The sequence below is a fragment of the Trichechus manatus genome, unplaced genomic scaffold (genome assembly GCF_000243295.1).
Source record: "Trichechus manatus latirostris isolate Lorelei unplaced genomic scaffold, TriManLat1.0 scaffold00055, whole genome shotgun sequence".
Classification (NCBI taxonomy): Eukaryota; Metazoa; Chordata; class Mammalia; order Sirenia; family Trichechidae; genus Trichechus; species Trichechus manatus.
The window spans coordinates 8,006,730-8,034,146 of record NW_004443991.1 but is presented as its reverse complement, the minus strand read 5'-3'; the positions used below and the strand labels follow the sequence as shown (position 1 = coordinate 8,034,146).

The 27,417-nt window shown below is 36.3% G+C and overlaps 1 protein-coding gene across 1 annotated transcript in view; it reads left to right on the top strand.

The window, feature by feature from the left end:
- The window catches only part of CBLB (Cbl proto-oncogene B), a 243,189-nt gene that overhangs the window by 161,233 nt on the left and 54,539 nt on the right, over positions 1-27,417 (top strand). The window contains exons 9-10 of the mRNA XM_004378154.2: positions 11,518-11,721; positions 26,069-26,254. Of these exons, the coding sequence (XP_004378211.1) occupies positions 11,518-11,721; positions 26,069-26,254 (390 nt within the window). The remainder of the gene's footprint in view (positions 1-11,517; positions 11,722-26,068; positions 26,255-27,417) is intronic.

The following is a 27,417-nucleotide window of genomic DNA, read 5'->3' as shown; positions in this document are numbered from 1 at the left end:
AAAGATTACAGCCTTGGAAACCCAATGGGGCAGTTCTTCTCTGTCCTGTAGGGTCACTATGAGTCGAAATAAACTCGACAACAGTGGTTTTTTCTTGTTTTTGTTACAGTGGAAGACCAAGCCTTCTGTTTGCATGGGTGATTCATACATATCAGTGGAAGGGATAACAGACATGTTAGTGACTCAGTGACTGACTGTGAGGGACCGTACTTTAGGATCATTTGCTTTACCTGATACTAGTGCAATATTTCAGTATAAGAATTAAATTCACAAAGTGGTCAAATTGTGTTTGTTGCCTCTTTGGACTGATTTTGTGCCTTCAGTGTGGTAGTGTGGTCCTCACAGGTACAAAGAAGCTAGAAGCTTTGCATTTCTCCCTACAGAAAACCAGAATTCAGGGCTGATGCCAACTGCCAGTTCTGTCTGCCTCTCCGTGAGGGCTGTGTCTCTCATCTGCTTCTCCTGGAAAGCATACACATACATACATGTTACAGGACTTTGCATTTTTAACTTGATAATATGTTTGGTTTTTGGTGGTGTCAAGGATTGAATTGTGTCACCCAAAAATGTGTGTATCAATTTGGCTAGGCCATGATTGCCAGTGTTGTGTGGTTGTCCTCTATTTTGTGATCGTAATTTTACATTAAAGAGGATTAGGGTGGGATTGTAACACCACCACCCTCACCCAGGTCACATCCCTGATCCAGTGTAAAGGGAGTTTCCCTGGGGTGTGGCCTGTACCACCTTTTATCTCACACGAGATAAAAGGAAAGGGAAGCCAGCAGAGAGTTGGGGACCTCATACCCCCAAGAAAGAAGCACTGGGAGCAGAGCGCGTCCTTTGGACCCAGGGTTCCTACGCAGAGAAGCTCCTAGTCTGGGGGACGACCGATGATGATGAGGACCGTCCTCCAAAGGCAAGAGAGAGAAAGCTTCCCCTGGAGCTGATGCCCTGAATTTGGACTTCTGGCTTACTACTGTGAGAAAATAAATTTCTCTTTGTGAAAGCCGTACTAGTTGTGGTATTTCTGTTGGAGCAGCGCTAGATGACTTAAGACAGGTGGTTAAGTGTGTTAAGAGACAGAAGTTCCTATGAGTTTGGCAGAAACTTTGATTAGCAGAGTTATTGTTTAAAGCATCATACCAAATAGCTCCTTACCTTGTGGCCTAGGCTAAGTAAAAGAGTATGCCTGAATATAAAACTAAACAAAGATTTTATTTATTTTACTTCCTGTATACCTCTTGAAAAAAAGTGTACTTTTTAAAAAAATTGCAGGGCCAGTACTGTGTATTTTACTTAGTAAGTTTGTGAGCTATTTGCAATAGGTACATTATGTGTAAAACCCAAGGAATATTCCCCAGCTGTCATGACTATGATATTAAAAGTTTGTCCTTTCTGTCAGCACAACTTTTCTGTATATTACTTTGCATTCTCTAAATGGTACACTTTTGCTGGTAAGAGTCAATTCTTTGATTGACTTCATGGTTTTTCATATTGTCCTAATGAACTTATATGAAGATCTGTCCAATAACATTTGTAAGTTGTTAACATTTGCTACTTCATTTTTTTTTACTCTGAAGTACTTCTCAGTTTTATTTTTAGACATTGAAGAAGTACATAAATTCTCAACCATTGAAAATAGAGTGGGTAAAATTTCAGCAGCTGTATGTGGCACAGTAACAAAATGACAAATCTGGAAGTATTCAGAAAGTCTAAGTCAAATTACTCTCATGTCACTAGTGAATAATATCATTATTCTAATTTTATCATAGAATTTTGCGTATTGATTAATAACAAATATGCAAAAAGATTTTTTCAGTAATATTTTAGAATTTCCTCATACAAGACACTTTGCTGTTCATATTCTGATATACTTTGTATGTGTCTCTGTAAGCTATTATTTCATTATATCTGTATTTTAAATATTTACGTATTTGTCTCTTTCTCCTTCTGGAATGCGAGGAAGGGTTCAGATTGTTTTACCTACTTTAGAATCCCTCTCCCTTTATTTAATACCTACGCATTGGTACGTACTCTGTAAACACCATATTTTCATGCAGATAACACACATCTTCTGCATTTGTTTGCCAACCGTGCCCTCTCCTGTGAGGTATTTTGATAAGCGTGCTATGCTCATTTTTTTACAGCAACATGTTGAACCATGTTATTTTACTTTCATTGCTTGCATGAGTACCAGCACTAATACAGAGGCAGTAAGACCAAGTTTCTGTGCACACCCACTCCTCGCTTATCAACATGGTTAGTTTCCAAAGACCAGGTCCCTATGTCAAAATGAAGGAAGACCACAACGGATCAAAAAAAATGGAGGGTGACTACATCATTACACAACCGCCAAATTTACGTCATTACTTAACTGCCAATTTACATCATTACGTAACTGCCAAACCACTGGGAATCATGGCCCAGCCAAGTTGACACATAACCGTAACCATCACAGCCCCCGCTACTTTTCGCCTCGCACCTCGGCATTTGTTACTGCCATACGTATGTTGTTAATGCTCAGAATAGTCAAAAAGACAATTTTACTATTGTCGTAAATGCAAAATGTCGGATAGCAAGATAGTCGGTAAGTGAGGAGTAGGTATATTTCTCTTCTACACCAAGAGACGTGCACAGTGATCCCTGGTTCAAGTTTTCTCTACCCCTATAGAAAAATCTTTGGGAGAGCCAACATTTGAGAATTCCAAAGTGATATTCTATAAACACTAGGTCTCAATAGTGATTAAAGGAAACGTCAACTTTTGAGCATTTTCATTTTGGGGATGACTCACATATTTCTACATTTACATATAAATTTCACATAGTGTTGCTTCTGCCAACCAACAGATGTGTTTGGCAACTTACCTGTCATTGTATGAACAGCAGCACTTGGCAGTTATTTAAACGTGCTATTGCAGAACGCCCTGTTACTGAATAAACATAAAAGTCTTATAAACTTAATCTAGTTAAAATATAGTTGACAAACATTAGATATGGTAAAAGCCTAACATCTGTAACCTCAGTTAGATGCTCACTGGACTTAACCTAACTGAGAGTGAATATGTAAAGGAATAACACAAAATTATAGAACCTTTACATAATTCTGCAATATATTGTCAGACAGGTATCTAAACTTGACTAAGTAAAGCAAAATCATGTGAGAATTTAAGGTCTCTGGACATGGATGCCTGTAGTAATAAAAAAAAGACGAAACCTATTATATATGTTTCTTATTTCAGTGTTTTCCTTTTTCAAAAGTGGTTCATGTTTTGGGGAAGGAATTATTTATAAAAGGGGGGGATTTCTTATATCTGATTCAGCATCCTTGTTTTGTGGAAGAACCTAGGGCACAGTGAAGTTCACGGCTGTATCATGTAGTTGTGTTTAAGTCAAAAGTGTTGTTCTTGTGCCATTGAGCTGATTCCGACTCATAGTGACCTCGTGTTACAGAGTAGAAGCACTCTATAGGGTTTTCTTGGCTGTGATCTTTACGGAAGTAGAGTCACAGGTCTTTCTTCCATGGTGCCACTGGGTGAATTTGAACCACCAACCTTTTGGTTACCAGCTGAGTACAAACCATTTTTGACTCCCAGGGACCAAATCAGGATTAGAGTCCATGTTTTCTGACCTTAAAGCCAGTGTTTTGTGTTCATTTTGTGTGTTTGTTTATTTGTTTTTCTTATCAAAGAAAAAGTTAAGCTTTCAAAATCAAGTGCACTCAAGGATAATTTGGTTTTTGCCTCCTCTAACTAGTTTGAGAGAAACACACATGATTATTGCTTTATCCACCATTCACTTAAGATTTTTAATCCATTCACTCACTCATTTATTCAGTAAACATTTTGTGAGCAGTTGCTACGTCCCAGGTTCTGTACTAACCTTGGAAGCTATGAAGAACACTGAGACATAGCCCCTAACCTGAAGAAATGTAAAGTTTTATAGAAGGGCATGACATTAATGATTACTTGAATTGAACATCCTCCTATCCTTCAAATTTAATTATGGATACAAGTTATTTTTTGTTACTTTCTACTATGGTTGGGCAGGCTGATATGAAAATGATTTTAAAGCTTTGCATGTGTACTAAGAAGCTGTGATAAATCAGAGTCCAATAGGAAATATTAAACCTTGACCAGAAAGCATTATGTGTTCAGCTAGTGTGCATTTTTAGCAAGTTGTTCTTTACCAACTTTTCCTTCTATTTGAGGCTGTACTTCCGTTTAATTGAAATTCACTGGAGATGTAAGTTTTATGTAATTAACGGAAACCCAAAGAAATGCAGGATAGCAGTGTCAGTCTGTTGTTGCTGGCTGCCAGTGGTTACTCTTCATTTGCTGTCATAACGGGCCATTAGTCATGCCTCCGAAGAGGTGTCACAGACTTTTTTCTCCTCCTGAAACATCTGTGTTGTTTAACAAATGGAGTAAGCAAGCCAGAGTTTGCACAGAATTCTGAATGAGTTGAGTAATCACCTCTCGAGGTATTCTTTGAAGCAGTATCACTCTGGGCGCGACATTTCTGTTCTTCCTTGGTAGTAAAAGTTGGAGCATTTTCTTTTGCTTCCAGGTGTTAACGGATAATAACAAAACAGTTTTTCTTCTGAACTCTGAATTCCTTCCAGCCTTCCTTTTTGTAGTAATGGAGTGTGCAGCAGTGGAGCTGCAGGGTTACCAAATAAGGTGTGAAGTAAGGCATTGTTTTCTTTCTGTGTGAGTGTGTGTGTGTGTTTTTTCCCAGGAAGCTAAAAAATGGTTTCAGAGCTCTAGAATGGCACAAACTCTACACTTTTGTTCTTCAGGTCTTTCTTTCAAAATAAAAATGATTATCTGTGTCAGTTAGATAGACAACCATGTTTTGAATTACTGCCAAGGACTTTAATTCAATTAAAAGAGAAATTAATTTTTCCTGTTACTGTTCTTCCTGTATATGTTTTATAATTACGTTAAATGAAAGATACTGGAGTATTCAGGAGAATCATTCACCAAGTCAATAGATGAAATCAGCAAGTTCTGATTTTCACATGACATGTTATTAAAGAGTTTTGTAACCAGACCATGGGTATCCAGTTGATTCTGACTCCTGGCAACCCCATGTGTGTCGGAGTAGAGCTGTGCTTCATAGGGTTTTCAGTGGCTGATTTTTTAGAAGTAGATCACCAGGCCTTTCTTTTGAGGCACTCTGGGTAGACTCGAACTTCCAAACCTTTCAGTTAGCAGCTGTGCACTTTAACTGTTTTCAGTACCCAGGGACTCCTAAAGAAATTTATAGATGCCCCATATTTAGAGAGCATTTTTTGGGGGAAAAAAGTATAATTGTCTAAGAGAAGTGAGAAGCAATCTAAAACAATCACATTTAAGGCAGTCAACCTTCAAATTTCTAGCCTGAGTGACATTTCATAACCTTGGGCTACAAATAAGAAAATAATATTACCTTTAAGAATGTTATAAAGTGGTATGTCTGTCTTTGATTATACTTCGTGTCTTTTTGTACAAATGTCATAAAATAAAATGTTGGAACTACTCTTTCACTTTTGGACTAACGAAGGGGTTACTATACCCAAAAAAACAAAAACAAACCCATTGCCGTGGAGTCAGTTCTGACTCATAGGGGCTACTATAGTTGTCCAGAAATGTTACTTTGAAGTCATGGACTAGAGTGATGGCAGTGGGGATGAAAAGAAGAAGCCAGATACGAGAAATTACAGTCTGCTTGAGCAAATGGTTGACTCTGGGTTTGGTGAATAAAGTAGAGGTATTCTCAGTGTATCACAGTGTATCTAGAAAAACAGCTGAAGTTGGCAGTTTGGAAACATCTTCTATTGTCTCTAACAAGGGCCTCTTACAGGTGTGTTGAAAGTTGAGCCCATTAAATAAAAAGTCTTCAGAATGCAAACTCACAAATTTCATGCATTCAAATTTTAGACTGGATTCTAACAACAAATTTTTTAAAAATAAAAGCTCTTATTATGTAAGGAATATGTTTCAACAAATACTATAATTACTAAAACAACTTTTGCATCACTCTATTAAAAAGCTAAAACTATACCATTAGCACCAACGTAAGTGTCAATAATTTTAGCAGTTTCCTGTAATGGATTGAATTATGTCCCCCCAAAATGTGTGTACACTTGACTAGACCATGATTCCCAGTATTGCACGAATGTCCACCATTTTGTCATCTGATGTGATTTTCCTATGTGTTTAAATCCTACCTCTATGATGTTAATGAGGCAGGATTAGAGGCAGTTATGTTAATGAGACAGGACTCAATCTACAAGATTAGGTTGTATCTTGAGTCCATCTCTTTTGAGATATAAAAGAAGCAACAGAGAGACGGGGGAACCTCATTACCACCAAGAAAGAAGTGCCAGGAGCAGAGCACATCCTTTGGACCTGGGGCTCCTGCACAGAGAAGCTCCTACACCAGGGGAAGATTGATGACAAGGACCTTCCTTCAGAGATGACAGAGAAAGAAAGCCTTCCCCTGGACCTGGTGCCCTGAATTTGGACTTCTAGCCTACTATAGACTGTGAGACAATAACTTCTGTTTGTTAAACCCATCCACTTGTGGTATTTCTGTTAGATGACTAAGACATTTCCTTAATTTTGAAACTTGCAATCTAAAGAAATAGTTTATTGCTTTTTTTTTTTTCCCCATTTTTGAGTGACCAGTAACAGGCAGCTATTTTTTTTAACTCCATTTTAACCTAGGCTATGAATCTGAGATTGAAACACTACTACATCCTGATACTACTGGGCACTGATGACATCCTAATACTATAGGGCAGTGATGAAAAGATTAGGATCTTGAGACAGACCTACTGGGTGTGATTTTCTGCTGAGCCACTCCTTCATTAAATTACATAAACTCTCAATTTTCTTACTTGTAAAATGGAGATAATAGTTACTTGTACTCCGTAGAATTAAATGAGTTAATGTATGGAAAGTGTTCTCAGCAGTGTCTGAAATTGTAATTATTCCTGTTCCTAATTTACTAACTGATACTGTCACTTTGGAGATAGCTCATATTTCTGATTATTATTAATCTGTATACACTGATAATACGTAGTTTTAAAATTATATTCATTTCATTATAAGATGGAATTCTTACAGAAATATGAATTTTCAGATGCTGAGATATGTTTCCTCAGCTATCTTACTACATTTCTTTGTTCTTGAGTCTCCTTTTGTAGTAATTATACCAACTGGAATTTGTATAGCACTTTGTAGCGCTTTGAACTCATTTATCTCATTTAATCTTTAAGATGCCCTTTAAGGTGGGCATTATTTCATTATGCCCTGAAATAAGATGAAATGACTTGTCCAGTGTCTCATAGCTGGTGGAGGTGAGATTCCAATCCAAGTGTCCTAATTCAGAAAGTCTGTACTTCTTTTCTGAGTAACTTTGCATGTTTTTATGGACCCAGTGTCTTCTTCCCTTGTCTATCATAAAAGAGCACCAAAACCAAAGATCTCTCCTACTCTGGGGCATTTAGCCTAGGGATGTAATTAGCTATCCTTATTCATTCACTCGTTCATTCTTTCTTTTAATAATACGTTATTGAGTTTCTGCCTATGATGGATAAGGTTGTGTGTCACCTTTGATGGGCTGTGATTTTTAGTGGTTTGGCAGTTATGTAATGATGTAATCTGGCAGTTATGTAATGATGTAATCATATTCCATTTTGTGCTCTGAGATAGTCATCTCCTATTTTGTGATCTAATGTGAACAGCCCAGTCAGTTGAAAAGGGAGTTTCCTTGGAGATGTGGCCTGCATCCAGTATGTATGGATGTTCTGGCAAATCTCATGTGCTCTGGATCCTGTATCCAACTCGTTGTCCTCTGACCACCGGTTTTTGGGACATAAGCCAGCAGCCTGCTACTTGACCCGCAGATCTTGGGATTCACCATCTCCCGCAACCCCATGAGCGAGCAGCCTTCCGTCTGACCTGCTGATTTTGGATTTGTCAGCCCCTGCAACCACGTGAGTCAAGAGAAGACTCCAGCCTGACACTTGACCCACAGATTTGGGACTTCCCAGCCTCCACAGCTGTGTGAGCCATTTCCTTGAGATAAAGCTCTCTCTCTGTATATATATTTGTATATATACACTTCACTGAGTTTGCCCCTGACTCAGCCAGGACAGTGCCTTTTAGGAGGTACTGTGCTCTGAAAATACTTACTGTGAACCCAATCTACTCTCAGTGTATGTATGTATATAGGTATGTATGGTTCTAAATAAAATTGTTTGCCATGGTAAAAAGAAAGATTGATGGTAACTGATATCAAAGCGGCATGAAGTAAAGCAAGGTAATGTATTTTAGGAGTTACTGAGAGGAAAACACACACGGAAAAATATAAAATGTACTCCAAAATGAGACTCATGAAGTTCTATATATTCTCTATGGCTGTCAAAGTATATTGTGCATGAGAAAGCATGAAGTGATAGACCTTAAGTCATAGCATACCCTCAAATAATGAATCATTCTGAAAATGAATACATTATACTGCACATAAAGTTTATCTTAACTTTGACATGTAAAAGAAAGTATTTATTTAGGATATAGTTTTCATCTGAACAATAAACAGAATATGGAAAGTGATTGATAGATGATGATGATGATATTGATAATACTCGGATTTTTGTATAGGATGTTTGTAGGAGATGGAGAAGTTGTTTTTAAGACTGTTTTGGTTATTTTTCTATTTTTTCCCTGGGTTGTTAGTTTGTTATCATGTTGCCTAAAGTTAAATTCATATTTAAAAATCATAAAATCATTTTAGGGCAGAAATAAGATAAATTATTACGACTTTAGAGGTGAGACAGGAATGGCCAGAGAGTTAACATCTTTAAAGAAGCCATTCAGTCTGTGCCATTCACTTGTCATGCCTGGAGCTCAATGATGTACCTGCTGTTGGAGCACCACTGTGACCAGCAGGTGGATTAGCTCTCTTGCTCTCCTGTCACTGGACAACTACTGAGCATGCACTTTGTGGTCGATCCTGTGGTAGGTAGTTTATTCTTTCTCAGGCTTCACTCAGATTGACAAATACAATATTGCTTTTACCACACATGTTCAAAAAAAAGCAAATAAACTTTGGATTGCTTAGTGAAAAAAAAATTACACATACTCTATTCATTTGCTGTTGTATTTGGAGAAAGAGACTTGGAATGGTAAGATGGTTGAACTAAGGTGGTGTGAAAAAAATACAAATGTGCTAACACAGAAGGCTTGATATATACCTCCATGTACACTCAGATTTGGTGGGTGTCAGGGCATCTTAAATATCATTTGCTGCATTATTTTACACTTCACAAAACTCAGTTCTTTTGTTTGGATAACCTCATCACATTGACATTTTCTAGCACAGGAGTAAATCTTCAAGGGAAAGCTTAAACTTTCCTCCTATCGTTTGGTAACAGACACATTATATTTAAGAGTATATTCAATATATGCTGTCATCTAGGTAAAATCTCATTATCATAATAGTCATAAGGGATCTATATTGTGTACCTCTGGTGGAATTTTACTACTATATATATAAAAAATAATTTCATAAATATATTCCGGTTATATAAGAATAAACTGAAAAAGCTGATGTTTCCTCTATCTTTAATGCATGAAGAGTGTAAAGCAATATTTTCAGCCCTAAGGAGACCATTCATTCATACATTTAAAGTATTATAGCATTTCAAGCATATGTGAAGGTAGAGGGAAAAGTATGATGCACTTGTGTCTATATGTCACCCAACTTCAGCAGTTATCAACTCATACATCACCTACTCCATCCATCCTTGAATTATTTTGATGCACATCCAAAACATTATATCAGTTCGCCTTTAAATGTTTTAGTATATGTACCTAAAATAAATTGCTGAAAGACCTGACTACAATGTAATTATCGTACCTAAAAATTAATCCACTAAACCTAAATTAATTAAAGTCATATTATTTTTGAGTGCAGTGTCTGGAATGTATAAGTCACTCTATTAGGCTACAAAAGGTTTCTCTTACAACGTCTTAGATCAGTTTGCATGCTGTTATGGTTAAGGGTGTCTTTGGAGTTAGTGGCCTATTTCCTGGAAAGGGGTAACTGAAAAGATTGTGTTTAGAAAGGGTGGAGGTGAAAGGCAAAAATAGCATCTTGATAGTCCAAAAAAAAAAAAAAACTGGGAACAGTTAATCTAAAATCCAATTTTGTTTTTTCTGTATTCCTCTTACCTACAAGTTTAAGGTTGTACAAATGTGTTCAGTAGACATCAGGATTGTGCCTCAGTAATTAAAATAGTGTTTTGTCACCATATACTTAATGCAGGATCAAAGAGCATGTGCTAATGAGGAATAAAGCCCAATAAATAACTCCTTTGCTAGTCACCAACATACACTCTGAGAATGTTAAGAGGAAGTACTCAGGACTCCGTCCATTCTCATCAACTCAGTCGATTTCACTTCCTCAAATAAATACTTTCAAATCGAAGGTTACAGAAGTTATCAGAGGGTAGTAACATGCACACATGCATCTAACAATTGTGTAATACGCTCTTGAAAAACTAATTCAGACTCATATCCCAACCAGTAATACTATAAGTTCATGATACTAATAACGCACTGCTAAGGCCAGAGTGTAATGCAAAAACAAATCTGGTGGTGAATAGCATATACCATGTTTCTCAAAGGCAACGTATCTGCAGGATGAGAAAAACAGCCTTTTTTTCTTTTCCCTGCCAGTTACGAATTCTTAATGTAGTTTGTTTTGAGAAATGAATTTGAGAGACTTTGAACAAAAGCTTCAATTATTGCCAATAAATGAATTTCTGGCCAAAAGTATTTGTACATGAGGAGCAAAACTTAATATCTCACATGGTATTATAATCCAGATACCTGTGTCAGGATGGCAGGCTCTCATGACATATAATGGTCTACAAATGTAAATTTACCTTTTATTTTTTTCCTGCTGCTTACTTACAGAGCAATATTTAAATATACCTAGGCAATGAAAGTGGAAATATTTTGCCATAGTTTTATGTACGAGAAGTTTTCCAGAATGGGTTTTGAAATGCATTGTTCTCATTGATATTAATGCTGTATTTATTATGAATTTTTACCAAAATGCCCTTTTTATAGAATGTCTAATTAGCACTTTCATTTTTTAATTACACGGGGCATAGTTTAATTTCTGGTGTTAAATGTCAGACTCTGAAGCTATAATGCATGAAAAACTGTAAGTGAACATTCAAGGGAACAGGAACTTAACGCTCTTTTTCTTTGGCAAATTGCACTTTGTTTTAGACATTTTTCTCTTCCTTGGGAAATTTGAAAAGGAACAGTTCATCATACGCTTTGTTGGCTCCCTCTTCTCCTCCCCACTACCTATTCAGGACTGCTCTCAGCCCTTCCTCACCCCCCTAAAAAAATAAATACTTACTTTTGCAACTCTTTTAATATTGTAAAACATTGGCTCAGTGCTGTTTGTTTTGAGCAAAGGCCATTCATCACATTTTCTGTGTTTCTTTAGGAGTCAGATGGCCAGGGCTGCCCCTTCTGCCGCTGTGAAATAAAGGGAACAGAGCCCATAATCGTTGATCCGTTTGACCCCAGGGATGAAGGCTCCAGGTGCTGCAGCATCATTGACCCCTTTGGCATGCCGATGCTGGACTTGGATGAAGATGATGACCGAGAGGAGTCCTTGATGATGAATCGGTTGGCAAATGTTCGAAAGGTAAAACTAGAGACCATAGGTGTAGTTAGGGTGTTGTGTGGGCATGTAAAAGAAGTGATGCCATCACAAACATAAAATGTAAGTAATGTTGACAGGCTAATAAAAATCACAGACTGAGAAAGGACTGGATTCAGCTATACTCAAAGTACTCTCTCTAGTTTTAAACTTGATAATGAGAGACAATGAGAGTTTTTAAATAAAATTAAACATCTAAGATTGGCAGTAGCAGATCAATGAAGAAAAATTTAAGAAAGAAAATGATTAAAATTGGAAATGATGTGATTGGACTTAAACAAAATAGTATTTGTTGAAGTCTAAAAGAAGTCTTTGTTTGAGTTGTTTTCTCACCAGAAACCCAGCTTGATGTTTGGCTACTATGAGGTCAAACAAGATTGACCTTTTTGAATTTACCATAGTCTGGGGCTTCATCAATATTGTGAATTTAGAAAATTAACTGTCAGTTCACTGAGAATGGATGCTATGCCCAGATGAAGTTTATTTAAACAAGCTCACAAAAGACAAGCGAATGAAGGAAACACATAAGAATGCCAATTGATTCAGTTACAAACAAGAAATACAGTAGACAAGAGAACTGGGCTCCCGACTCTCAGGCTGTTCTCTCAACACAGAAAGATACATGACATTCAGATTACAATTAGCAGTTTTGTACTCAGGTTCAAAGCAATGGGGGTGAGTGGTAGGAAAGGGTCTGCAAATGCTCTGTCAAGGTGCCACCCTCCTCTTGGCTCATGGCAGACATGGCTAATTAGTCATAGCACACATGCCTGCTGAGTTCGGACTTGGCCTACAAGTCCTTTCAACGTAGCCCTATATACCCTCTGCTTCGATTCATTAGGATTTGGCAGGTAACATAGACCTATTTGCCATTTAGGTAGAGTGATGATAACTTGGCATGGTTTAGATTGTATTTGCCATATGTATTTATCTCTATAGTGGGGAAGCACTTTGTGCAGAGAACAGGAGATACTTTTCTTTGGGTCACCTCCTTCTTCAAGGATATGTCACATTTAGCCTTTGGCCTCCTGTATTTTCTATGTTCCATGATGACCAGAGACATTCGTTAGTATTTTCAACATACTGATTTTTGCATATGGCTGTTTTCAAACTTTTATCTGGGATGGCTTTTGTTCTGCACCTCACTGGTTTTTCATAGATTTCATAATTTAACTCTCAGAGAAACTACTTGATTTCACCTTTTTAATCCCATCTGCTACATTTAGTTTTTAAAGTGTGTGATCCCTTTGACCTATGATATGAAGGAAGAAACCAAACCCCAAATTCGTTGCCTTCGAGTCAATTCCGACTCATAGGGATCCTATCGGACAGAGTAGAACTGACCCATAGGGTTTCTAAGGAGCGATTGATGGATTAGAACTGCCGAGCTTTTGATAAACAGCCAAGCTCTTTACCACTGCACCGTCAGGGCTCCATGAAGGAGGAAAGAAGATAGTTATTCCTCAGCAACCCTAAAGAATGAACAAGAAAAAAAAAAAACCTCAAATTAAAGCAAGGAGAATTGAGACTTGATTTTAAGATGAACACTTAATCAGTTTAACCAATATTAATACCTTCTTGTATGTGAACAAAGATTTTTCACATATATTGTTTCATTCTCTCAATTAATTGCCTGTGAAATTTTAACCAGAAATTAAAGATCATGTGACTTATAATTTGTTGGTATTAAACTATAAAAATATATTTATCCTTCATCTAATGGGTCACCAAAAACCTTAGAAAATTAAATTGCATTGGGATCTGCTAATTGATATGTAAGTGACTATTAGATTTGTATTGTCCAAAATGCTACCCACATGTGGTTATTTAAATTTAAAGTAATTAAAATTTTTAAAAAATTAAAAATTTATTTTCTGAGAAATTTAGTTTCTCCGTCACATTTGAGGTGCTCAGTAGCCACTTGTGTCTAACCCGTTGCCGTCAAGTCAGCTCTGACTCAGCGACCCTTAAGGACAGAGTAGAACTGCCCCACAGGGTTTCTAAGGAGCGGCTGGTGGTTTCGATTTGCTAACCTTTTGTTTAGCAGCTGTAGCTCTTAACCACTCTACCATATTGGAGTGTGCAGAAATAGAACATTTTTTATGGATATGGGAATATCTGTTATAGATAGATATAATAGAAATATCTATTATCCAAGAGATAATTCTACTGGGCATAGCTTTATTAGATCATTCCTTTTGCTTCTTATTGGAAGAAGCTTGGTCTTGGCGCAAAAGATCTTTTCTTATGCTTTAATCATGTAATGGTCTTAGCATGGCCTGGGTATTTGGCTGTAAGCTAGCACAGGGTCTAGAGCAGGAGTTAGCAAAGTATGTCCTGTGGGCCAGATATGGCTGCCACCCTTTTTAACAGTCTGCGAGCTAAGAATGATTTTTTATTTTTAAATGGTTATATATTTTAGTGATTACATAAATGCCTACCTATTTCCTTACTTTTGGCCTGCAAAGCTGAGCATGTTTAACGTCTGGCTCTTTAAGAAAATGTTTGCCACCCCTGGTCGTACACATACTGAGCATTTGTTGTTGCCATCAAGTCATTTCTGGCTCATGGCGACCCCGTGTGTTCAGGGTAGAACTGCTGCATGGGGTTTCCAAGGCTGTGACCTTTCGGAAGCAGATCGCCAGGCCTGTGTCTCAAGGTGCTTCTGGGTGGGTTCCAACTGCCCAGCCTTTTGGCTAGTTGTCAAGAGCTTAACCATTTGTGCCACCAAGGGACTCACCATAATAATTTAAAGAATGTTCATTGAATGCAAGGATAATAGGGAATGACAGAAAAATATATTAGGAACTCCCAATAGCTCAAGTAGTTCAAATGACATAGTTAGTAATGTTTTCTACTAGGGAAAAGGCATTTTAATTTTCTGTAGTAAATGGTTTTTTTTTCTCTCCATAATCCATGTCAGAAGGTGAGGGTGAGGACATAGAGTAATTCTTTGAAGAACTTTGTATGCCCTTCTGCTTGTATGTGTATGAGTTTGTGAAAAGCTGCAGTCTCCTCGTGTTTTCCCTTGAACTAAGTTGAAGCATGAGCCTTGTTTTTTTTTTTAAAGTCATGACACTGACAATTGATAGCAGTCATTGGTAATATAAAATGAGAAGCAGAAGCAGAATTTTCAGAGGTCACGCTAGTGCTTACCTCTGATCTTTTCACCACCTCACAAAGCCGTCCATGCTGTGTTCTCCTTGGCACCCCACTGAGCTGCCTGTCAAAGTCACTGATAGATTTTTACATTGATCCTCCTCTCTCATTTACCCGAGAGAAGAATGATGCTCTCAGGCAGTATTGTCCCAGAAGTCACACCTCAGTGGCTTGTTTGGCAGCCAACAGAGTCATTTCATAAAGCTTGACTGCTAGTGTTATTTATATACTTTGCTGTAGCATTTAGATATTTGAGAAGTATAAAGAACTTTTAATTAATCATTTTTATTTTAAGGAATCATATTTCAATTAAATGTCTCTATGTGCATTGATCTGTCACTAAGGAATTAAACTGAATTTTATATTTTATAAATCTCTGTTACTCAACTTTCAGTAAAACCCAGATTTTAGTGTAAATACAAGCGTCACTTCTTTCAAAATAATTGAGAAAAATATTGCTGTGGCATAGTGTTCCCAAAGCACTTTCAATGTACTTCTATTTCAGGAGTTACACTAAATTGTTATGTTTTATTTGGAGGACCATCTTTTCCACTAGGCTATTAATTTTTAAGCCAGAAACAATGCCTTATTTATCTGTGTGTCCCTTGGCACCTAAATGCGTTCAGTAAATATTTATTAAATGAGCTAATTAAATGCACATACGTGCACACATGTTCCTGAAGAGAAATGACTTGACTGTATTCATCTTTTTTATCCTCAATCCAACCTAAAGACTTAATATGTATGTATACTATGTATTGTCAAGTTAATAGGTTTTTTTCCAGTTCTGCCGTACTGCCATGGTTACAAACAAATGTCACACGGTCCTTTTGGCACAGTAGCTTTTCTACTTGAATGTTTTTCATCTCTCTCTCTTTTTAATCATTCTCTTGCCTTATTTGTTCATTCATTCTTAAAAGTTTCATTCTCCCAACTCCAAAAGTTGTTGTCGGTCATTGTCCAACAGAATAGACAATTTCAAATACTCTTCTCATCTTTCTCTTTTATGAGCAGGTTGATGACTGTAGGATGAAATCATTTTTGCCTGTTTTAAGCATATTGCATTCTCTAAATGAGTAATGCTTCTTTCATTACTAGGTAGAGTACTGAGCTGCTTGTATGTTCCTGTTACTGTGGTGATAGCCAGTATCTGGAGTTTATAAACAGTAACATACTGGACATACAGAATATATATTTAAATTACTTTATATGTTGTGTGTTTAAAATGCTAATTTGTACAGAAACAAATAGAACCTATAAATCTATCATATACTGTGTTTTTGCCTTCCTGGACAAAAGTTGTATTATAATTTTAAGTAGAAGATGTTTTAGGTTTTGCTTGAAACTGTACCATTGCCTGATTCCTAAGCTGTCAGAATGTCTAGGATAATTGGATCTGATGTGAGCCTTCAGAGGAAGACTGGGTTGTGATTGGTAAGCTCACATCCTTCTCTCTGACTTCAGTCAGATCAGATCTAAAAAAAAAGGTTATCTGTTGTCCTTCAGAGTTTTACTTCATTTTGCCAAAGGTGTAAGGGGACTCTTACCATCTTATTAGCAATTATGTTGTTGTTGGGTGCTGTTGAGGCAGTTTCAACTCATAACGACCCAATGTGACACAGTAGAATTGTCCCATAGGGTTTTCTAGGCTGTCTGTAATTTTTATGGGATCAGATGGCCAGGTTTTACTCGCACAGAGCCGCTGGGTGGATTTGAACCGACAGCCTTTAAGTTAGCAGCCAAGCACTTTATTGTTGCACCAACAGGGCTCCTTAATTCTGTTAATAGAACATATTAATTACCAAATATATAAAATTACATACAAGGTATATGCCAACAGACTGACCTACTGAATGACTTTAGATTAACTCCTTTGGTCTTAAACATTGTATTTTCTTAAAATAGTGTTTTAAAGTCTGAATGAAGAACAACATAAAAGAACAAAAATATGTGTGACCAAAAGTCAAGAGAATCCTTTTTAAGACCTTGTCCTAGTGTTGCCTTCATCAGTTAAAATATATTGCTAATTAAATTTTTAATTCATTATCTGTATGTTATTACTTTTCCTAATGAGAATAAGTGTGAAGAAAGATTCTGTAGTACTCCTGGTCCTGAAGAAAGATCTGTGGGTATGGTTCACAGTGTTTTTAGGAGGGTGTTTCTTTCTAATGTTATATTTATTTAGTTCCCAGCCATGGGGCTACAGTACATGTTGGAGCAGTAAGGAAAAAATTTACAGCAGTGAAATACAAAAATTAAAATAAACATTCAAAATGTAGAACATAGTTCTCAACTTGGAGCAGTTCTTCTCCTCAGAGTATTCAGAAATATGTGGGGACGTTTTTGATTTTCACAGCGACTGGCAGGAAGTGGGGGGTACTGCTGGCATTTAGTGGGCAGCATCAGAGATGTTAAACATCCACCACCCATGGGACAGTTCCACCCAGGAAGAATTACTCCCACTGATGTGCCAGTCGTCTTTTCCTCCCTCTCCCCTTGTGCAGCGCATAGATAAAGCTGTGTTGGCATTAAGCCATCAAAGACAGAAGTTCGTTATTAGCCATTTAATCACTTTCTTTTTGCTGATTTTCCTTAAACCTCTCCATGAAAAAAGGAGAAGACTGCCTCCTCAAAGAGCTGTATGATGTTGATGGGAACGTTGAAGACATAAATGCCTGAAAAATGTTTTGAATATGTGGTATTTTAGGATAAACAAGCACTTGAACTCTGGAACTCTGGTTTTAGGTCTGGCTCATCTGATAGACTGTGAATTCCTTGAGTGCAGAGCCTGTGCTTTGCTCTTCTTTTCATTCTCAGGCCTTGCACAGTGCCTGGCACACAGGGAAGCCCATGAGAAAGGCGTTTGGCTGAGCTATCAGTGCTGACACTGTCTTTAACTATGCTGTTCTGAGCAGAGGTCTCTGGAGTCCAGCTGCTTAGGTTCATGTTCTAGTTTTGCATAGTCTGTTTAACCCCTTTGGTGTCAGATAAGGAACATTGGTGGTACAGTGGCTGCTAACTGAAAGGTTGGCGGTTAGAACCCACCAACTGCTCCATGGGAAAAAGATGTGGCAGTGTGCTTCTGTAATGATTGTAGCCTTGGAAACCCTATGGGGCAGTTCTGCTCTGTCCTGTAGGGTCACTGTGATAAGAATTTAACTTGACGGCAATGAGTTTGGTTTTTTTTTTTGTTTTGGTCTCAGATTTGTATTTGAAATTAATTGAGTCAATGCATATAAAGCTACTAGAATGATGCTGGCATGGTAAATGCTAAGTATTAGTTGTTATTAATGATATTTTTCATAAATTGTGTTCAAGACTCCTGAAATCTTGCTCTATTCCCAAGAATTAAGTATCAGTATTTTGGGGATGTCTATGAAAGTTTTTCTTATAGATATTATGACTTATCATTCTTATAGGAAGAATTAGAAATCAAAGCTACATTGGATTGGCAAGTATTTGGTTGCATTTCTTTAATATATTAATTGCATGACTGCATTAACATAATTTACTATTAACCCATATTTTAGGTTTGAAATTCAGAGAAAATGCCAAGTTGCCAACATGTCGGCTAAAATACTATTTTAAATATTAAGTACTTTAGATAAGCTCACAGTATTCTTATTTTCTATATAAGTAACCTGAAATGATTTATTCTCTGAGGTAGGGTGAAGAACTATGGTAACCAAATCGTGATTACTTATTGTTCAAACAGCTTTACCTGGTATCTTGAGAGGAATAAGAGTTTTCATATGAGGACATTTTTCAGTGACTGAAGTTTATTCCTTTAATTCCCAGAGTGTTCTTGTGTCTCAGCCATTTTTATGGAAGTGTTTCTGAATTATATGTCACCCTTCCCTGCCTTCTCAGAATTGGCTCTGCAGCTGAGTGAACCAAAGGGCGTAAGAAGCCACTCAATCAACAGAGCACACTGCTTGAAGCTTACATTTTGCTACAGGATTTAAGGGTGGGTGGCATGAGGAGAGGGGAAACATGAATTTAAACCAAAATCACACATATATTTAGATCAGGAAGCAAAATGCATAAAAATATTTAAAGTAAAATATGAAACTTCAAAGAAATTTCAGTTATGGTGGCTGGTCAGAGGCTGTGAGATCAGGTCCCTCTAGAAAAGGTACTTCAGCAAGAAGCTACAGCTCACTGTGTAGTTAGCAATGTTGAACATTTTAATAGAGTTCTGCCCTCAGGGTTATTCCCATGTGTGATGCTGTTTGTACTACTTTAAAGTTGACATTGGTGGTAATTTCATTGACCACTTTCCTGTCAAAGTTCAAGAGGACGTCAGCTCTTACTCCATCCAGTCTTCTGTCTATAACATCACATTGCCTCAGCCAGTACTGCTCAGAGTATAAGTTTCGTCTTCTTCATTACTTCTAATTTGTAGTATCTGATAATTTCCCAAAGGTACTACTGGAAAGTAGACGAAAATTCTGCCATTAATACAGTGAACCTCATTGTACACACAGGCCAGCTATCCGTATTCTTAGTAAGGTGCCTGTATCCTGTTACTGTAGGGAAAAGCACAACAGATTATTTTTTCCCTCTGTTTAGAGGACTTTTCTTTTTTAATTCTGAGTTTCTCCCTAAATTCTTACTGATTGAAGCTTCCGAAAGTGTGACAGTGGATGAGCATGTGATAATTGTATTTCTCTTTCAGAACATTCCTCATGTAACCTTTTGTTTATTATCTAAAAGGGAGCATTGATACAGGTACTCCAAAATAGATAACATAACAATCATTTATACTATGCACTACATGTGGATATGTGAGTTTGTGTATACCTTCTGAATATATTCTGTGTAGGCTATTATGTTAAATACTTTTGATTTTGTCATCTCTACAGATTAATTATAAGTGAAGAACCAAGAGAATATTTATAACAAGGAAAATATTCTTAGAATATTATATTTTATGGGAGAAAAGTTTTCTCAATGTCCTTCATTAATTTTCATGCATTTAGAAAAAAAGTTGACTTTCTAAGAGTCCTTCCCATCACCCCTGCTGTGATACTTGTATCTACCTTGTTCAGATATGAAAATCCATTAAATAAAAATCTTGTTAGAAGTATTATAAAATTGACTTGGATTATCCCTGGGGTTGTCAGAACTCTCATCTTACTAGTAATTGGAGAAGTTTTCCTCTTGTCCTGTTTTTATAATAGTCTGGCTGGGCTTGAAGTTTCTTACCAAATGTTTTTCCTTTCCATAATAATGGATCTTATTTAAAGCTTTTATAAAATCACTCTTTAAAAGGTGTGGAGAAAATGAAGAGTGACTAAAATAAAATGAGCCTTGATTATTATTGGTAATTGCTGAGTGTGCTAAGAAAGGCCTTTGACTACTTTACTTCTTGGGCTTTTTCTGTCAGGATTTTCTGTTAAAATTGCAAATGTGGATTTCTCTATTCATTATAGTAGTCATTAGCATCCCATTCTAAGTACTAAAGAACTCTATATTTTGTCAGAGAAATAAAGAATAGTATTTATTCATTTCATGAAGTACAGTGCTGGAAAAAATCGGTGAGTATGTAGGCATAAAGAAATCAAATGTGGTCCTTAAATTTCTGGAGCTCCAGGATTCCAGTTTGTAAAAGATGTACTCATCAGCTACCAGTATTAAAGAATTTAAGAGAAATTGTTAGACAAATATGCTGGTGTGATGAGGTGGGAGTAAAGCAGGCCCAGCCTTTGTATTTTGAAAGGAGCTAAAACGATGAAAGTACATTTATTCTAGTTCTAAAAGCAAGTTTAATACTAGAAAAAAATCGAGTATTACCCTAAATCAAGATAAAGGAATGGAATTGATACTGATCAGCTGCCCTATAACTGGAAAAGATGGTTCCATCCTTCCCAAGTCTTGTAGTTACTTCTACTTCAGTAATTTTGGATATTGTGCAGTAAATTCAGTAGAGTTAATTCTGTATCTGCAAATTACATCCTATCCGTTTCTAGCTAATTTTTCCATAGCTTTTCTAAGTTTTTTAAAATCCTAATTTTCTAGAGTAGACAGATAAAATGAAAGAAGTGAGAAAGAAACTAATTCATTTGAGACAGTGGCAAAAAACAGGTAATTATTTTAAGATGATTATTTTAAGAATCCCTTAGTTAATGTCTTTTTTTTACTATGTTAACTAAATTTTATTTCCTTTACTAGATGCTCATTAGTAGTGCAAAGCCAGTTGAGCAGAGGTGCAATCTCTGCCATAAAATTTTTTTTAAAAAGAAATTAAACTGGGGAAAAAGTATTTGCAGCAATTCTAACAGATAAAGAGTTGCTATACTAGTGTATTCATAGTGAATCATCTTGACGGCAGTGGGTTATATTAAATGTACAATGATTTCATTCAGATCAACAAAGGAGAAAAAAAGTTACTGCGGATAATGGAGAAAAGAATATAAAAAGTCAGTAAGCTGGGGGAAAAAATACACATGGCTAACAAATACTGCAATGTTTTTTTCTATTTGTCAAAGAAATGCAGATTTGAACATCAGCATAGGCCACTGGAATGCCTGTCAAGTATCAAAGTCACAAAAAGCGAAAACTAAAAATACTCAATGTTCATGAGGTTTTTGAACTATTTACCATCTTATAGGACTGGTAGAAGAATAAACTGCAGTGTCCTTACTGGGCAGCAAAAAGGCCTAAAGATTATTCATAAACTTTGATCCAGTTATGAGTCTATTATGCTGTCCTCAAAGAAAATTCTGTGGTTCCCTCCTTAAAAAGTATATATGTTCAGTTTTTTTATGACACATCTTTATAATAAAGAAAAATTGTGAACAGCAAAGGAGTGGTTATATAAATGCTGATATGTCCATAAAATGTACCTTTTAAAATTATGTTCAGGGAAAATGTTTAATAGCAGTTAAACATTTTTTGGTGCAATACAGATTATATTAAAAGTTGTATATGTTATTAGTGATCAGTGATGAAAATAGTACTTAGAAGAGAGACTGGAAGAAACCCTATCACCGTCACCTCTGGCTGTGCGTAGGTGTTTCAAAAAACATCTTCATACATTCCCATAATTCTAAAAGTATCTACAGTGAAGTTATGTTGTTTATAATGAGGACACACAAGTGAATGGAATGAAATGAAAACAGAAGTGAAAAGACACAAAGAGAGAAATGCCGAAACCAGTTTTCCAGTTGCCATTAAGCCAAGTCCTACTCGTGGTGACCCCATTTGTGTCAGAGTAGAACTGAGCTCCATAGGGTTTTCAAGGCTGTGACCTTTCGGAAGAAGAACATCTTAACCTTTCTTCGGAGTTGCCTCTGTGTGGGTTTGAACTGCCAGCTTTTCTATTAATAGCCCAGTGCTTAACCATTTGCAACACCTGGGGGCTCCTCCAGAACCAGTAAACCTCACTTATTATGGTAAACAGTTCTACAACATGCAAGTCCCTGAACTCGTGAAACTTCTCCAACTCCCAAACCACTTTTGCCTTTACTATTTATTATTTGTGCATTCAAGGTACTCTTTAGAGCAAGAAGGAAAAAGAAAAATTTGTGCTAAAGTCAATTCTAGATATTTAGACTAATGGGAATGAATGGCCAATGTTAATTACAGCAAATAATCCAAGAGGCATTTCTGTTTGACTTTAAGATGCATTGTAAGACTTTTAGTTTCATTCTTTTTTAGGATATTTGATTTTATTACTATTGCTTCATTTAGACTTGATAGAAAGAGGAATCGTCTTGGACAAAATAATGTGTGGGCACTTTGTTTAAAGATTTCTTTGATACTGAACATGATGGGACCTTTACAGATGTTGTAATAGATTGCATTTTACTTTTTATATCAAAATAATCATTTTTACTAAGCATGTTATCCAAATAAAATTTGAATATTTTATAGCAGCCTTTATTTTATCATATATTATTTAATTATATTAAACCACATAATGTCTTCATGAAGTGGATTAACTTTATTCTGCACACTACAGGTAACAATATCAGTAGGGGGTGGCATGCCCAAGGCAGTATAGCTAAAATTGGTATAGATAGGAAATATAGTTATTTGAAGTCAGATTACACATTTAATTAATATGTTTTTTAAAGATCCTTGTTATTTATAAAGAGTTGGCATTAGAGTCTGTTTTGACAGTTAACCACACTTAAAATTCACATATTCCAATCAAAGAAATATATTCCTATTTAAAAAATACTTTCTTATTATTCACAATTGTAATCTTCTTTATCTTTTTTTGGCTTTAACAAACAGAAATTTATTCTCTCACAACTTGATCTTTCTTAATCTTCTGCCCAAGATGTCTTACACATTCGGTCTAAGTCTGCATTACTATACAGAATGGAGATGGTTTTAAAAGTAGTAATCGTGAGCAATACTAGACAAATCAGTAAGAGATGATTAAGTTAGCACACTTCACATTGTTAGAATTTCAGCCTGACCCAGATGATTGGGTCCATGTTTTGTTTTGGTTTTTACTTTTGTTTTTATATTTTCCCCCAACAACTTTTTATCACAGCATCAGAAGTAAAGTAATGGCCTGGGTGATCTTGGGGTGTGGATTAAAATTGTGGAAGGAGAAGGCTGAAAGCAAGGTTGCGTTTTAGAGATATGTCTGATTATCCAGTCACCTCTGGGGAAGATATAAATTGGTAGCCTAAACATGAATTGTCACATCCCTTTGCCCCAACTTTAGAGATATTTATGGTACCTCTTGACTGCCTGTACAGGGGAAAATTCTGTTACTCTAGAATTCAACATGAAGAAAACAAAAATCCCCACAACAGGTCCAATAAGCAACATCATGATAAACAGAGAAAATACTGAAGTTGTCAAGGATTTCATTTTACTTGAATCCACAGTCAACACCCATCGAAGCAGCCATCAGGAAATCAAACAACATATTGCATTGGGCAAATCTGCTGCAAAAGACCTCTTGAAGTGTTAAAAAGCAAAGATGTCACTTTGAGGACTAAGGTCACCTGACTCAAGCTGTGGTATTTTCAGTCGTCTCGTGCATATGAAAGCTGGACAATGAATAAGGAAGAGTGAAGAAAAATTGATGCCTTTGAATTATGGTGTTGGCAAAGAATATTGAATATGCTATGGGCTGCCAGAAGAACGAGCAAATCTGGTCTTGGAAAAAGTACAGCTAGAATGCTCCTTAGAAGCGAGGAAGGCAAGACTTTGTCTTACGTACTTTGGACTTGTTATCGGGGGACCAATCCCTGGAGAAGGACATCATGCTTAGTAGAGTGTCAGCCAAAAAGAATACCCTCAACAAGATGAATTGACACAGTGGCTGCAACAGTGGGCTCAAACATAGCAACAATTGTGAGGAGGGTGCAGAACCAGGCAGAGTTTTGTTCTCTTGCACATAGGGTCGCATACATTCTCAGTATGCATAGAAAAAATTGATTGGGCTAGGAACCATGGATAGCTATGTTTCTTGATTCTTCTTTGTAAAGAGTCTTAGATAGGTCAACAAAGCATTTGTGTTAGGTAACAGTTTTGCAAGTTCTCAGAGGATGTAATTTATCCTAATGAGAGTTGTGGGGAATTGGATATCCTCTGACATCTCCTCATTTTCTCCTATATTCTTACATCAGCCTTACATCAGAAATTCTTTCTGTTCCCTCTCTGATAATTTTTGGATAGATTTTATGCCCTGAGGTTCACAATTATGATCATGTGAGGCCCCATGACTTTCTGGATAGGATTGCTATTTTGTTAAGAATCACTGACTATGTTAAAATCAGGTGAGACTATAGAGTTTCTACTTTTTCTCCTTCAATTTAGCAACAGTTGAAAAACAATTACCTTATCAGAAGCTAGGAGATATGAAGAAGAATCAAGAAATTACTAAAAAGGAAAGGTTCTTAAAATTGTCATGTTAAAATTATACTTAATTTTATTGACCTCTTTTATTTGGCACCAGTTGAGAGAGACAAAGACTTGATAGTTTAGTAATATCATGATAGTATTCAGGTCTGATGTTTTATCAGAGGTATGGTCTAGAAGGTTCTCAAAACTTTTTTAAAAGCGTTTATAAGCATAGCTTCCCACCACTTCACTGTGGGCTGCACATAGTGACTTCCTTACTGAGAGTACAGTGTGGTCAGGGAAAAGGAAAAAAAACTTTTCAGTAAAAAAAACCTGACACCTACTGCCTCAGCCAGATGATCAAAGTTGACATCAACAGTGAGAAGTCATGTTGATATTATGTACCTTTAATATAATATGGTCAAAATGGCATGTTACTTCTGTGGTTTTCCTCCCCAAAACACATAACCCCAGTCTGGGTCCTTGGGTAGTATAAAATGGTTAACGCTCTCGGCTGCTAACTGAAAGGTTGGAGGTTCAGAGTCACCCAGAGGCATCTCCCAAGAAAGGTCTGATGATCTACTTCCAAAAGCAGCTATTGAAAACCCTATGGTGCACAGTTCTACTCTGACATACATGGAGTCACTGTGAGTGGGAATCGGCCTAATGGCAACTGGTTAATTGTTGATAACCATGAGGAAAACATCAGACTAATTCCAACAGAGGAACATCCTACAAAACATTTGACCCGTACTCCTCAAAACTGTCAGGGTCATCGAAAACAAGAAAAGAAACATGACAACTAAGTGTAATGTGGTATCCAGGATGGATGGAATACTTGAACAGAAAAAAAGGACATTAGGTAAAAACTAAGGAAATCTAAACCAAGTATGGACTTTGGTTAATTTAAAAAAAAAAAAAAAAAACTTTATACAGTGTACCTAAGTGTGGATATATACACAAATCTTTTTATCTTAGTCAGATTAAAGAACAGTGAGTGCATAAAGACCAAACCAAAAAGCCTTGAGGATAGCTTTCTGGTTTTCTTAAAAAATACAGACAGGTTTCTTGGAGAATGGGTTTGATTATCTTTTAAACTACACTTTTTGCTATTGTTTTATCCTAGGCCCTTTCTGCAGTATGTAGGAGAACCTGATCAGTTTATTCTTTATGTAATACCGCCCTTGAGGGACAATGCAAGTTCTTTCCATCTATCAATCAGAGTAAACCAAGGGAGCTTATTTTAACAGATGTTCAATGGCAGACACCTCTGTGAGTCTAGATGTCTTCCTTAAGAGCTGAAAGGAGTACGCTGAACACATGAAATAAACAGCAGTGTCCTGCTTTTTCTCTGTTCCAGTGCACTGACAGGCAAAACTCACCAGTCACATCCCCAGGATCTTCTCCCCTTGCACAGAGAAGAAAGCCCCACCCAGATCCTCTTCAGATCCCACATCTAATCCTGCCACCAGTGCCTCCTCGCCTGGATCTCATTCAGAAAGGGATAGTTCGGTCTCCCTGCAGCAGCCCAACTGGTTCACCAAAGGTAAATCAATTTTATTAGAAACACAGAAAATAATTCTGTGTGACAATTATTATTGCTTGCTCAGGTTCTTTTAAGTTCCATTACTCATATTTCTTGTGCTCTTCATTATTTATAAACAACTGTAATGGGTGTCTAGTTTTATAGATAGTGAGCCCACTGTCAAATATCTTACTTTATTACCATAAAGTTACATAATTATTCAGAGAGCTCACATGTCTGTAATAGTCCCCTGATTTGCTAAAATAAATAACAGAGTAAGTGTAGTTATTCTGTAAAATAGATTTAAAAGGTCATTATATGCATTATACTAAATTGCAAGCTGTTATCAAATGATATTTTACACTCATTTTCATAGTGTCATGACAAGATGTGGTGGGAGTATATTTGCATAAATTCTTAAGGTGCGATAAATTACCATCCATGTTTCAAGGTGACTTAGCAAAGAGAATTATATGTGCTTTTTATACCTGGAGGAATTAATTACAAAGAATTAACAATATTTGTAAAGTAATTACATTACTGTTTAACATTAAATACATAATTTTAACTCTATAAATTTAAACCCATGGTTTACTAGTTTAGTTCTATACAGAGTTTTTCCCAAATTTAATAATAAGTTTGTATTTTGCTTTATTAAATACAAGATTTTTTAAATTAATCTTCCATTTGGTAACATGCTTTACAGTCTACAATTAGTAGTAAGCACAATATTCTTAGCAGTATTTGATTTTCATGCATTGTAGTTAACTTGGTATTGAGTATATATACACACACATCAGATTCCTTTTTTCTCTCATATTTCCTAACATTAAAAACACAAGTCATTTATCAGATGAACTGTATAAATAAAAATCAAAAGCTATGAAAGGTACATAGATTCAATTCAGGGGCCTATACATTCATATTTCCATGTAAGAATCAGACTGATTTTTTTTTTTTTAAATTTTAGGAGCCATAAAATTCAAGCATGCTCTCTAAACAATGTTGTCTTATTATTTGTGATTTTTTTTAACTATACTAGTAATAACCGATAAAACAAAAAACAAACATATTTGCTTCATGTGAGTTTCTCTATTACAGTGGAAAAAAACCCAGAAAAACAAAAAAACACAATTTTCATTCTTCCAGAAATACTAAAAATCAATTTGCTCTCTTAAAAATTG